Raw genomic sequence first — 14,299 nt, 5'->3', positions numbered from 1 at the left:
ATGTAGTCCTGATTCAGTCCCGGTTCAGTCCTGATTCAGTCCCGGTTCAGTCCCGGTTCAGTCCCGGTTCAGTCCCGGTTCAGTCCCCGGTTCAGTCCCGGTTCAGTCCCGGTTCAGTCCCGGTTCAGTCCCGGTTCAGTCCCGGTTCAGCATCGCAGCTTAAATCACGGAAATAGGAAACGGCTGTTATCTGTTTTTCCCTTATTCATTTAAACACAAAATCAAAAACTGAAAAAACTATCTTTATGCGTTTTTTCATTTTGTTTCTGGAGACAAATAATGGACAAAATAGTTTTTTTTGTTTGTTTTGTTTTTTGTTTTGTTTTCTTATTTATGGTTTTATTTTGAAAAATGAATGAATGAATGACACATGGACTGTGGATGATGAAGTAATTTAAATGTGGGATTAACAACAAGCACTGAGCTCAACAGAAGTCAATTTCCCATTTATTTTTCCCATAAAATTCATATTCGTAAGGCTAATGAGCTGTGTGCTAGACCACAAAAGACCACAAAACCTATACTTTTATTTCAAATCTGTTTCTGAAACTTTATAAACTGACAAGTTATTAAAAGATTTCACTGAATCGTGTGTTTGAATGTGCGTATGTGAGTTTACATGTGAATTCTTTTTGAAAATGTTTGAAAAGTCTATGGGAAAAATTTATGATGTGCTCGATTGCTGTGTGTAATTTTTGTTTCTGTGAAATGTAAATGATGAATCAGATTTTCTATTTTTAAATGTAAAAATGTAAAAGTATCCGCCTCCTCCTCTCAGTAAGCGGTTGTGGGTTAAACTCCCGACCATATGTAGGAAATATTGTGTCCTCAAAGCTAAGACATTCTTCTAGGTTTTTCCAGAATAAAATTCACAGTTATAACACAACAAAGATGTTTTGGGTTTTTTTTTTTTGGTTAAATGCAGAATTCTATGTTTATTATAAATTTCCAGTTCAGTGTGATATTTTTTTTTACAGAAGAACTGCCACTGTCAAACGCTCCTAAGTCTTCACGTCTTCACAAATTCTTAAAAACAACATTATTTCATAAATAAATTAAATCATAAAAGACACTGTACAAGCTCTACGCCATTTTCAGCTATCAAAAATATTCCTTAAAATGTACAGATTTCTCTACAAACTGTTAAGTGTCATAAGATGATAGAAATCTAGCTATATTTCAAAAACTATGATTTTTGACACAAGTTTAGACCACTTAAATTCTGCTCATTTCTGCTATTATTTTTACATGTTTTATTATCCCCTTAGCAGCAAGTTTTTTTTTTAAACCTTGCGATTCATATACATGCAATTGGATTTAAGATTACAACAAAATTTCCCATGTAAATTATTCTATTAATTTTACATCTTTTCAAAAAAAAGTGCTAAAAATTCATTGAAAATTTGAAAATTTTCCCAGATTTTTTTTTTTTTTTTTTTATTACAAGGATGACACAAATTGAGTAGAATAAATGATTTAAAATAACTGTGACCATTTGGGATTTGACGCCGATATTGCTCACATGTTTCTCACACATTTGCTCGGAGAATGCAGAGGAGGAGCACACATTTTCGTTCACACACCTTTCTGCCTCTCTCCCTTTCCTCCTCTGCCTCCTCCTCTCTTTTTTGGTCATTTTTGGTGATATTTCTCCAGATTTTGGTGCTAACGTTGGCTCTTGGTGGTTTAGTTCCACAGTTTGAGGAAGCTGTCCCAGGAGCCGGTGCACACGCCCAAGCCGTCCTCTGGGACCCCGGTGCAGCTCACGCGGTTGTCGTGGCCGGACAAGACGCCTGGAATGAGGGAAAGGGAAAAAATCATGAATCCTCTGCTCCTCTGACCCTCTCCTCTGCATCTTCTGCTTCATCTGACCATCTCCTCTGATCCTCTCCTCTCATTCTCTGCTTCTCTGACCCTCTCCTCTGCTCCATCTGACCTCCTCTGACCATCTCCTCTCATCCTCTGCTACTCTGACCCTCTACTTTAACCTTCTGCTCTGTGTCCTCTGCTCCCTGACCCTCCTCAGTGCTCCTCTGACCCTCTCCTTTGCATCTTCTGCTCCTGTGACCATCTCCTCTGCTGCATCTGACACTTTCATCCTCTGACCCTCTCCTCGGCATCTTCTGCTCCATCTGACGTTCTTCTCTGACCATCTCCTCTGTGTCTTCTGCTCCTCTGACCCTCTGTTTCATCTGACCATCTCCTCTGGTCCATCTGACCCTCTCGTCCTCTGACCCTCTCTTCTGGTACTCTCATCCTCTCCTTTCATTCTCTGCTTCTTTGACCCTCTGCTCTAACCCTCTCATCTGCATCTTCTGTTCCTCTGACCCTCTCCTCTCATCCTCTCATCCTCTGCTACTCTGACCCTCTGCCTTAACCTTCTGCTCTGTGTCCTCTGCTCTCTGACACTCCTCACTGCTCCTCTGACCATCTCCTCTGCGTCCTCTTCTCCTGTGACCATCTCCTCTGCCGCATCTGACACTTTCATCCTCTGACCCTCTCCTCGGCATCTTCTGCTCCATCTGACGTTCTCCTCTCCATCTTTACCAACCAAATTCATGTCCTCTTACATTACATCTGATCAGTCTCTTCATTGGTTCTTATTCCTAACATCTGTAACATCAGGACCTTTAAACATGCCTCCTCTGTACCAATTATGCACTATTCTTCCTCTGTACCATAAACCGAACTTCAATTTTGTCTATGGAATATTAAAGATAAAATATAAAAGTATATAGTTTAACTGCAGCTTTAGTTTTCTCTGTACCATGGATTCATTGTTCCTCCTCTGTACCATATATTCACTCTCACTCTTCTGTACTGTATGTTCCTCCTCTGTACCACTGTCCCTCCTCTGTACCGTACATGACCAGGCCCCGTTATTCACTCACCGACTCTCTCTCCCTTGAGTGCGTCCCAGATGTGGCAGTTGAAGTCGTCGTATCCGGCGAAGATGAGCCTGCCGGAGCTGGACAGAGCCACGGAGGTGACCCCAGCGTTGAGTCCAGTGTCCTGGTACCCCAGAACCTCCTGGTCTGAGCGCAGGTCGTACATCTTACAGGTGGTGTCGTCAGAGCCGGTGATCACCACGTTTCCACTTGGGAAGAACTGAGGAGCAAAAAGGGAAACGGTCAGGTTAGGGGGCTCCACCATCACTTTTGGTTTTGTTGATTGTTTTTGTTTTTTACTTCCAAGGACCAAGAGTCAGGAAGCTTTTGCTGAGGTAGAGAGCTAACCACTCTGCCACACTGGTGTAGCTTGCAGAGGTTTCATTCTGTGTTCACAACATCTTTACAAAGATTGGTAAAGCTCAGTCTGGCTATGATTTATAGACTTTAAACTGTGACATAACAATCCTGGTTAAATACCGCTGATGTTTGGATGTTTCTGACAAGGGAGAAACAACTATAAACTGATTAAAAACAAAACAACAAAGATCTGTTAATATGTGTCCATACACTGTATATTCCAAATAAGTGAGCATGGTTACAATTCTGGCTGCAGTGATAATTTTCTTTCTATTGAGAAAACTTAATTTTGGATTTAAAATTCTTGTTTTAACCCTTTCTTTATGATCCTGCAATTTTGTCCCTAGATCAAGATATGAGCATTGATAAAAGACAAGTCAGTGTCATGGTGTTAATTTTCAATGAATTATTTTACTGTTCTTGACCTGGTTTTATTTTGTATTTCTCTAGCCGTGTGTGTTTTGACTTCCTGTTGTATTAATTGTTTGCCCTGCCCTAATGTGTCTCAATGCAGTTTTGCATTTTGAGTCCTACTTCTGCTCTAGATGTGACAGTCAGAGGCCTTCTTTCCCAGTGGTCAGGTTTGATTGACAGCGTTGTTAAGTGCCCTTTTCTTCCTGCTAAACCAGCGATGTGGCCAGGAAGGGGCAAGTGCCTTCAGCAGTCTTGCTCCTGATTGGCTTTTGGATTGGCTTTGCTATGATCCTTGAAATTCCAGGTATATACCGTGGCTCTTTTATTATTACATATTAGCTATTGCTGCAGTCTCGATGAGCTTCATTTGACTGGAGCTTGCCCTACAAATGCAAAATGCAGTAACATCATGTTTGGTCAAAAATGAGTTAATGTCATTGTGTTTGTATTTGAGAGCTGATTATCATTATCATGTGAATAAATATCCTGAAAAATATTGAGCTCAAACTTGACCTTTGACCCTTATTTGTTGGTTCTTGTGCTCTGTCTTTGTATCATGAGACAAAAATAAGGAGCTGTGCAAAGACAAAAGGCAGAAACAGTGTATGTTTTGTTTGTGATTTAGTTCATAAATATATTTTATTTTAAAATCCACCTCAGTAACACTTTATAATAACTACTCCTTACTTAGCCTTAATAAAGCATGAATAAAGACTTAATTAATAATGAACAAAGACTTAATTAACAATGAGTCACACTTAGTAAATGCTTAATAAAGCATAATTACGCTTCACTTTAGAAAAGCTCTCAGAAAGACTTAACAGATAACAGCTGCCTGAATTATCATTGCATTGTATTATTAGTAAAACATTCTCTCATAGTTTACTAATGATTAATAAATGCTCAAATGGTTAGTTCATGAGTAATTAAGTATGAAATAATTATGAGTAATTATTTACAGCACAGGCAAATTAAGTGCAAGTGCTAATTAAGATAGTAATTAAGTAGTTACTAAGGGTGAATCATTATTAATTAAGTCTTTGTTCAGTATTAATTAAGCCTTTGTTCAGGCTTTATTAAGGCTAAATAAGTTGTAGTTATTATAAAGTGTTACCTCCACCTCCTCCTTTTTATTCCAGTTTTGACACAGGGTCTGAACACATTCAATAAACAAACCTTTGTATTCAGTGATACTTCAGTCATTTTTAATGTGAAAGTATTTGGTGTTTTTATTCATACTGTACACACTGTACTGCAAAGTCACTTGTGTCAAACTGTTTCACTGTGTGAGTGTCTCCGCATGATCCTGATCAGAACTTAACAGGAAATCCAAAGCTCTTCTCAGGGTTCCTACAGGTTTCTTCAAGTTAAATTCAAGCGTTTTTAAGTCCTTTTTAAGACCATTTATATAAAACCTTAATACCTATTTCACGGCCTATTTCATATACTTACCAACACAGAAAAACAAAATTCTTGAACTCTCTTTATTTAGGCTGTTATTTAATCAAATACTGATGTTTGACAAATGAAACCTTTGAGAAGAAATGTAATAGGGAGAAGTTATGACTGCACAAATTTTAAGACCCAGATAAAAAGATTCAAGACTTTTTCAAATCGTTTAAAGGTATTAAAATTCATAAATTCAATGCTTTTTAGACTTTTTAAGACACCGCAGGAACTCTGTCTTCTATATCATTTCAAACAAACCCCATGATTCTTTTAATGGATGAAAATCTGGGGAAAATCAAGCAAATAATGATCATATCAGCGTCCGTGTTTTGTCTGTGCATGACTCCTTATTTTTGACTCATGATCCAAAAGGCAGAGAACAGGAACTGACAAATAAAGATCAATTTTGATCTCAGTATTTTTTACATACAAATCTTTCTTCATTATAGTAACTAGTTGTCAGATTTTGGGAGCCGTGCCTATTTTACTTTTGCCTGGACAAAACAGAAACTTTGAATTAATTTTTCTCAGTTTCAGACTCTGGAGAGTTAAGCTCTTTTGCCTTTGGAGGGTGGTATGGGTGAGGTCACACGTCCTCAGTCTCCAGTCTCAAATACAGGACAATCAGTGTTGAGAAGGTTACTTTAAAAATGTATTCCTCTACAGATTACAGATTACATACACCAAAATGTAGTTTGTAACAGAATCCATTCAATTACTTGAAGTGAGTAACGTAATCTGAATGCTTTGGAGTACTTGATTTTCGGCAGAGTAGCAAAGACACAGATATCTTCACATAAAATATTTTGGCTGCTAAAAGAAAATAAAAAGGCCAGACTTTCCTTAACTGTATTAAAAATATTATTGATAGAAGAGGAGGAGACACAGTCCACGCAGCATCATTAAATACTGTTAAATCCTGTTTTAGCCCTGGTTTAGATCTAGTTTAGACCTGGTTTAGACCTGGTTTTAGACCTGGTTTAGATCTAGTTTAGACCTGGTTTAGATCTAATTTAGACCTGATTTAGTCCTGGTTTAGACCTGGTTTTAGTCCTGGTTTAGTCTTGGTTTAGGCCTGGTTTAGATCTAGTTTAGACCTAGTTTTAGTCCTGGTTTAGATCTAGTTTAGACCTGGTTTAGATCTAGTTTAGACCTGGTTTTAGTCCTGGTTTAGACCTGGTTTAGATCTAGTTTAGACCTGGTTTTAGTCCTGGTTTAGACCTGGTTTAGATCTAGATTAGACCTGGTTTTAGTCCTGGTTTAGACCTGGTTTAGATCTAGTTTAGACCTGGTTTTAGTCCTGGTTTAGACCTGGTTTAGATCTAGATTAGACCTGGTTTTAGTCCTGGTTTAGACCTGGTTTAGATCTAGATTAGACCTGGTTTTAGTCCTGGTTTAGACCTGGTTTAGATCTAGTTTAGACCTGGGTTTAGTCCTGGTTTAGTCCTGGTTTAGACCTGGGTTTAGTCCTGGTTTAGTCCTGGTTTAGACCTGGTTTTAGTCCTGGTTTAGTGTCCGGCACTTTGTACTCTGATTACATAACTCCGGTACATGTAATCTGTTACTCCCCAACACTGAGGACAATACAGGATTACTCAAACAGGCTCGAAATCAACTGAACCATTTTGTGTAATATGTGAACTTTACCCAGATAATGTTGATCTACGCTGCACTACTGCTTTCCTCTGCGCTGTACGGCTGCACTCTGCTTATATCTGTGTGTGTTCTTTGGTTTAATAAGTGCTGTTTAAGTTTGTGTGTTGTGTTTTGTTCTCACAGAGATGGCGTTGATGTCACTGGTGTGTCCGCTGAACGTCTGCTTGCACGCTCCCTCCCTGATGTCCCACAGTTTGGCCAAAGAGTCGCACGCTCCGGAGATGAAGCAGTTCTGGTCCGGAGACAGAGCCAGAGACATGCAGTCCCCGATGTGGTTTGTGAAGATCACCTTCTGCTTACCGGTCTCCAAATCCCACAGGCAGCTGCGGGGGACACAGGGAGGAGCAAATGGACAGATAAGAGAGGGAGGAGAGGAAGAGAGGGGGAAAAGGAAAGAGGGAGAGAGGAGAAGGGGAGAGATGGGAAGTAGGGAGGGAGGAAGGGAAGAGAGGGCAAGAGAAAAGGTGGGATAGGAGGCAGAGAAAGGAGATGGAGGTGTAAGGGAGGATAAGAGAGGGAGGAGAGAGAAGAGAGAGGTAGGGGAGGAAGAAAAGAGAGGAGATAGAATAGATAGAACATGTCATATAAAGTTATGACATCATTGTATTTTTCATCAGGTTTTCTATCATCTTTTCTGATTGGAAGGATTTTGTGAGGACCTTTCCCCATCCAAAAGATTTAAATTTTGATTAAAATTGTGTTATTGCTACTATAACAACACAGAGGAGGACCACTGCCATGACAAATCCTTCAAATCAGAGAGGAATCCCTGTGCCCGAAATCCTCGAATACACAACATAACACAAACAAAAGAACAGATAAAACCATAGACAGTATAAAGAAGTGGACTGTGGGAGTTGTGTGGCTCCAGGCAAATGAAGCTCACATAGGCAAGCAGCTATAATCTGGAGCAATGTTCCATATTAGGAATTGGAATTTATTTAACGACAGAGTGAAACAAAAACGGCAGTAGAGCGGGTTAATACGGACATTTTAACCCTCTCAGTCTCAAATTAAGTTTTAGTAACAGGAAAAATCTGATATTTGGGGAAAATGATCATATGGGGCAGTAATATACAATCCTGACTTTTTTTTGAGCGAGAGACCTTCACATCCAGTGTGTTCTGGGATGTTGCAGAATTGGTCCGGTGTGGTAAATTAACACTAAAGACTGAAAATAATATGAACACCAACTTTATGTGTATACCACTTTTCATAACAATGAAAACAAAAAGCACAGTGTAACAGCTTTACACTGGCAGAACACCATCACTTTTTCGTATGGTGCTCCAAGAAACAATTTTTATGCTTTGTAAAGCCCAAAAGTACTTTACACTTCTGGCAGGCCATTTTTGTACAGTCTGCATCATCCACGTTTATCAGCATGGATGGGAAAAAAGGCTTCTGAGTAAAAAAAGCTCATAAAATATGGATGTGGAGTAAGTAGGTAATTGGCATTTAGCTGTTGCAAATCTGCAACGCCTGCCTGGAGAGGGTTAAGACCAAAATGATGAGGCTCGCAGCACAGGGTGACCTAAAATCTAAGCTGTTGTCCCGAATCTGGTCCTAAATGTCCCGAAAGTAACACTCAGACACAATATTGAGTAGGAGCAACCGCCACGTTTAAGGGAGACATCAAGCTGGAGTACCAGCGACGTGCGGGGAGGAGAGGCAGGTGAGGCAGGGCCACACCCAAGTTTTCCCTTACATCATGGAGTTTAGTTCACTACATTAAGTCACGCATCTTTAGTGGGGATGCTTCGGGTACAAGACCCTGATTTTGTCCCCACCCGTCCTGAATTTCAGCCAACACTGTCCTGAATTTGAGCCAGTGTTGTCTGGTCATCCTATCGTAGCAGCAGATACAGAGAGAGGGGTGACTATTTCTCAACGTAAAGTCATGTAGAGTCAGTGGAGCCGGAATACAGTTTGGAATGCGGCGACTAATGGGTTTGCTATGCCCACTTCTATATACAGTCTAAGGATAAAACTTAGAGACATTAACAGCATGTTCTGACCAGGTGGTGTCTCCAGACGCTGTGAGGATCTCGGTGTCGCTGAGGAATCTGCAGCAGGACAGATAACCTGAGAGCAAACATCACAGAGAAGCATGAGAATCTCTCTGAAACACTACACCGTCCTGATTCAGTCACTCTGCAGACACACTGCCCTCAGACGGACGAGTGTGGCTCTGAGGAAGAGAGAAGAAAGACAGAAGAGGAGGAAAGACACACAGGAGAGAGTGGAAAGAGGAAAAAGAGGAGAGAGGGAGGAGTGAGAGTGAAGAGAGAGAAGGAGAGAAGGAGACAGAGCAGGTAAGTATCCACGGGCGTGTCCTTCACCTGTGTGTGCGTCCAGCTCCCTCAGTGTCTTGGGGCTGGCTGCTTTGACGTTATAAACCGTGCACATATTGTCCAGACCGCCGCTCGCCACCAGGTTACCAGACGGCGCGAACGCTACGCTCATCACCCAGGCTGACTTCAGGGGTACCGCCACCAGCTGGACAGGAGAGGAAGTGTTAGACATTTACTTTTATAATACTTTACAAAGACGTTAGGGTCAGGAACCACAACCAAACAAGCACGGAGGTTTAGAAGTAAAACAGAAAGAACACAGCGACACAGGGGACTGAGAAACAGCGCAGATTTGAGCTGTGGTTGGACCATAACGATGAAGGTGCTTTTAGATTTTGTGGTCCAATTCCAGACCCTTCTGCATTCAAACTGAATATAGAAGAGTCTGACTCCAGGTAGTTTTTATCTTTTCCAGGAACATTGCAAATCATATCATTTCATTTGTGATGATTCTGTGTATTCATTTTCCAAATCTCACCTTGTTTCCTGTGTGGGTGTCCCAGATGAGCAGCTTTCCGTCCTGTGACGCACTGACCATTTGTCTGAGGAGAGACCACAGTAATTTATATAGTATATTATATGTTATATGTATGTTATATAGGGATGTAACAATAACTGAAATATTGTGATATCTTTGTGCCAGCGCCATCCATGGGGAAGTAGTATAAATGGTGGACTCTTATAAGTATTTGGGAACTGTGTTTGATTCCTCCCAAAGGTTTGATAAGAACACTGAGCAAATTATCAAAGGAGGACAGCAGCGGGTTCACTTGATGCGGAAGCTCAGCTTTTTTAATGTATCGCCTAATATTTTAAATAATTTTTTATCATTCTTTTATGGAAAGTTTGCTGACTTTTTCTTTAATTTGTTGGTTTTATGGGTTATCTGTGAAGGACAGGAAGAGTCTGAACCAGATAGTGACGGAGGATTCAGATGGAGGGTTTGGCCTCTGTGTGGAGACATCGGGTGCTCCAAAAGACTAAGGCCATACTCAGCCAGCCTGTTCTGCTCTAACAGTTCATGAAAATGCCCTCTGGGAGGCGCTATGTCACCCCACAGCAAAAGACTAACCACTACGCCAAATCTTTTATTCCTTCTGCCATAAGGCTTTTAAACGGAAATTGAATTTGCCATTGTGTCACTGATGCACTGTGGTTTGAATGTATGGTGTCTGTTTTCTTTTCTTTATTATTTATAGATTGTGCATGGCCAGAGATCTGCGAACTGAATTGCCCTTTGGGCTTAATAAAGTTGTTGATTGATTGAATAATCTTACTGTCAAAAGTCTCAGTAATATTTTGAACTGTCACAATACATCGAATCACAAGTTTCTTTGCTTAAATGCAGGTTTTATAGTAGCAACAGGTTATGAACATCAAAAACTACATATCCCATGATTCATTTCAGTGCAGACAACATGAAGAAATATGTTTGTTTTTTTTACTTGAAATTTTGGGATCATGACAGAAATAATTCACACAAAAATCTTGTCCAGGTATTTTAAAAGCAAAACAGTGTTCCATCTACAATTATGTCAGCCTCTTCAAAATATCTCAATAAATATTGTACCGTGCGATGCATATCGTGATAATATCGTGCCGTGAGATTTGGATATCGTTACATCCCTAATGTTATATGTATGTTAAACAATTGTACACAGTTAAAAAGTGGCTCATCTTTGAAATGCACTAAAGACTAACCCATGTCTGTGGGACATTGTGAGTTATCAATTTAAGATGTGTGGCCATAAATATGTCCAGTTAACTTCAAGTATAAACTACACAAATTGAAACAATCTAAATCAAAGTGTGTGAGCTTTTGGATTGTTGTGGTAAGGCTATTTCGGCTGTTTCGGCTGTGTCCGTGTGTCTGTGCCAGAGCCCCAGTGCATGGTGTTGATTTTGCCGAGGTGATGGTTGAGTTTAGTTCTCAAAGGTGAGATGTGATATAAAGGTGCTGTACCTGGAGTCGGTGCCCCAGTGCATGGCATAGATTTTGGCAAGGTGACCTTTGAGGGTTTTCCTGTTTTTCAGCTGAACTCGTCCCACAGGGTCGACGCCTGAAGCTGCTCCGGCCATGTCTCCATCGTTCACCCCTTTACGCGCCGTCTGGAAATACAAAAACATCAGCTGAGTCTGCCGCCCTCTGCTGGGAACACAGGGTGAAACACGTTCAACAAGTATTAAAGGAACTCTCCATGTATTTGAGCACAATGTGCATCGCCCCAGTACAGATATATTGAGCAGTTTGCTTTGTAATTGTCAGATTGCAGATTTGTTGACCTGGTTTATAATTCATATCTCTGTTATTTCTGGGCCTATCCACATGAAACAAAAAACTGACACAAAGTTCAATGTCTTCTCTGTCATGATTAAGAAACAAAAGTGATTTTTTTTTTCACTGTAGCTCCACAAAATATTCAATCCCAAAGACGTGAATGTTGTCAGATGAAAAGACTTAAAGATGTAAGATTAATATAAATGTTGTGGAGCTGATCCCAAATAAATAATGAGAAGGTTCAACATTTGTGGATCAGAAGTTTGGAGAGTTCTTCCAAAAACATTGAATCTTCCTAGAATATACAGGCCCCTGCTCCATCTGAAATTATGACACAAATTCTAGAACATGAACGCAGCGTAGTGATAAAATGATATGTTTTGCTCTTTTTTTTTTCAGGTTTGTTCATACGCTCTTACCTCGATCTGATTGCGGAGGCTGTCGCACTCCTTTTTCAGTTTATCGATCTCGGCTTTATCCGCTGCCATGGCGACTGTGGGCTGTTACTGAACCAGGAACCACTCTGTAACAGGGAGAGAGAGAAAACAGGGTAAGTCTAAACCACTTTCTAGTGCACATTTCAGCAACATCATCATTCCTGAAGAAAACAAAACAGAACAAAAAAACCCCCAAACATCACGACAGGTGGTGGTGACATAATGTGCACACTTGCAATACAAAATGGATTTAAACGGCACATTTTCGGGAGCCCGTGATTAATCTGAGCATTCATGATAATGTTTAGGAGTTTGATTTTCAGCAAAAAGGTGAGAGTGACTGAAAAAAATGAAAAAATCTTTAGATCATAAATTCATGAATGAGAGATTTGTTTAAGCGCACAAATCAGATGTTGTAGTTCCAACTAAACCAGCTCTTTATGGTCAGATTGGGTTAAAATAAACTTAAGTAAAAGAAAACCAGACAGAGTAGAGCCTCCAGTTAACATCACACCCTCAAATTAATGGACAGGATATGCAAATAGGTGCTAGATTGGGGTGACCAAATGTTCGTACTGACCTGGAACAGTCCCAATTTTGAGCCTGTGTCCCCTGTCCCAACAGATTTATACAAAATCACTGATTTGTTCCAGTTTTGTACAAGAAATGTCTGTATTTGGAACCAATCTGATCCCTGCCAACAGTAAAGAGAGGCATAAATTATCATTTGTTTAGGTGAAATATAGTAAAGCTGCTTAAAAATGACCAAAACACAAAGAAAACGTTACTATACTGAGTCACATTAGTGCCAAGTGCAGAGCGGTTTTATTGAATTACACACTTGTTTCACAATTTTATTACTACCAACCAACCAAATAATTATGCAAAATGAATGATAGTTCACACCTTAGGGTAGTTCCGTGGACTCAAGAGCAGTCCTTACTGTTAACTAGGGTGTTATTTTAATTGTGTAGTTTAGGGCTGCAAAATACTGAAAAAAAAATATAGATGCTGAACTGATAAACTAAGACAGGAATCCCAAATATTTCAGGTCTAAACTACACGGTTAGCAGCTTTTATACAGAATAAGACCCCATGGAGACACAGGGAGGGCATCTGGTGCATAGGGAGGTAGAGGTGTGCAAAAATATCAGAATATTCATATATCGTATTGTTTAATGTGATGATACAGTATTGATATTGTGGGCTGCTGTATCGATATATCATCAAGAGTATTTTTTGGTTTATTTTACTAAATTATTTTGTTACAGTTACAGTTTTGTTGTTTCTTTAGTGGAAGGAAACTAGTTTAAGTGACACATTTGACATTTTCACTGTTTTGATGATTAAAATGTTTGTGTTTCATATGAACTTTGCACAAGAAGTGGATTCTCAAAGACTTTTAGTATCACAGCCATGGATTAGCCTTTATTTTTTATTGAACCTTATCGAACTGATTTGAAATATATCGTATCAAATCGAAAGTGCACTGTATCGAGATATGTATCGTATCGTGGCCTATGTATCGAGATATGTATCGTATCGTGGCCTATGTATGAGATATGTATTGTATCGTGGCCTATGTATCGAGGTATGTATCGTATCGTGGCCTATGTATCGAGATATGTATTGTATCGTGGCCTATGTATCGAGGTATGTATCGTATCGTGGCTTATGTATCGAGATATGTATCGTATCATGGCTTATGTATCGAGATATGTATTGTATCGTGGCCTATGTATCGAGGTATGTATCGTATCGTGGCCTATGTATCGAGATATGTATCGTATCGTGGCCTATGTATCGAGACATGTATTGTATTGTGGCCTATGTATCGAGGTATGTATCGTATCGTGGCCTATGTATCGAGACATGTATTGTATTGTGGCCTATGTATGAGGTATGTATCGTGCCTATGTATCGAGATATGTATCGTGGCCTATGTATCGAGACATGTATTGTATTGTGGCCTATGTATCGAGGTATGTATCGTATCGTGGCCTATGTATCGAGACATGTATTGTATCGTGGCCTATGTATCGAGATATGTATCGTATCGTGGCCTATGTATCGAGACATGTATTGTATTGTGGCCTATGTATCGAGGTATGTATCGTATCGTGGCCTATGTATCGAGACATGTATTGTATCGTAGCCTATGTATCGAGATATGTATCGTATCGTGGCCTATGTATCGAGACATGTATTGTATCGTAGCCTATGTATCGAGGTATGTATCGTATTGTGGATTATGTATCGAGTTATGTATCATATCGTGGCCTATGTATCGAGACATGTATTGTTTCGTGGCCTATGTATCGAGGTATGTATCGTATTGTGGATTATGTATCAAGATATGTATCATATCGTGGCCTATGTATCGAGACATGTATTGTATCGTGGCCTATGTATCGAGGTATGTATCGTATCGTGGATTATGTATGGAGGTATGTGTCGTATCGG

The 14,299-nt window shown here is 39.8% G+C and overlaps 1 protein-coding gene across 1 annotated transcript; it reads right to left on the bottom strand.

The window, feature by feature from the left end:
* Positions 1-1,638: 1,638 nt before the first annotated feature.
* gnb3b (guanine nucleotide binding protein (G protein), beta polypeptide 3b) lies at positions 1,639-11,887 on the bottom strand. The gene is made up of 8 exons (XM_020927528.1): positions 11,819-11,887; positions 11,085-11,230; positions 9,600-9,663; positions 9,110-9,266; positions 8,786-8,852; positions 6,889-7,090; positions 2,892-3,108; positions 1,639-1,793 (listed from the first exon to the last, which is right to left on the bottom strand). The coding sequence occupies exons 1-8, from the start codon at positions 11,885-11,887 to the stop codon at positions 1,687-1,689; spliced, it is 1,029 nt and encodes a 342-aa protein (XP_020783187.1). The 3' UTR covers positions 1,639-1,686.
* Positions 11,888-14,299: the final 2,412 nt, after the last annotated feature.

The sequence above is a fragment of the Boleophthalmus pectinirostris genome, unplaced genomic scaffold, assembly GCF_026225935.1.
Source record: "Boleophthalmus pectinirostris isolate CB_2022bp ecotype Guang Dong unplaced genomic scaffold, ASM2622593v1 HiC_scaffold_21, whole genome shotgun sequence".
Lineage (NCBI taxonomy): Eukaryota > Metazoa > Chordata > Actinopteri > Gobiiformes > Gobiidae > Boleophthalmus > Boleophthalmus pectinirostris.
The sequence above is the reverse complement of the archived record's forward strand: the minus strand, read 5'-3'. Positions and strand labels throughout refer to the sequence as shown.

Coding starts and splice junctions, on each gene's coding strand:
- gnb3b (XM_020927528.1), bottom strand. CDS start 11,887: ATGGCAGCGGATAAAGCCGAGATCGATAAACTGAAAAAGGAGTGCGAC. Junction 11,231..11,818: donor GCCTCCGCAATCAGATCGAG/GTAAGAGCGTAT, acceptor TTGTATTTCCAG/ACGGCGCGTAAAGGGGTGAA. Junction 3,109..6,888: donor GTGACATCAACGCCATCTCT/GTGAGAACAAAA, acceptor TTTGCTCCTCAG/TTCTTCCCAAGTGGAAACGT.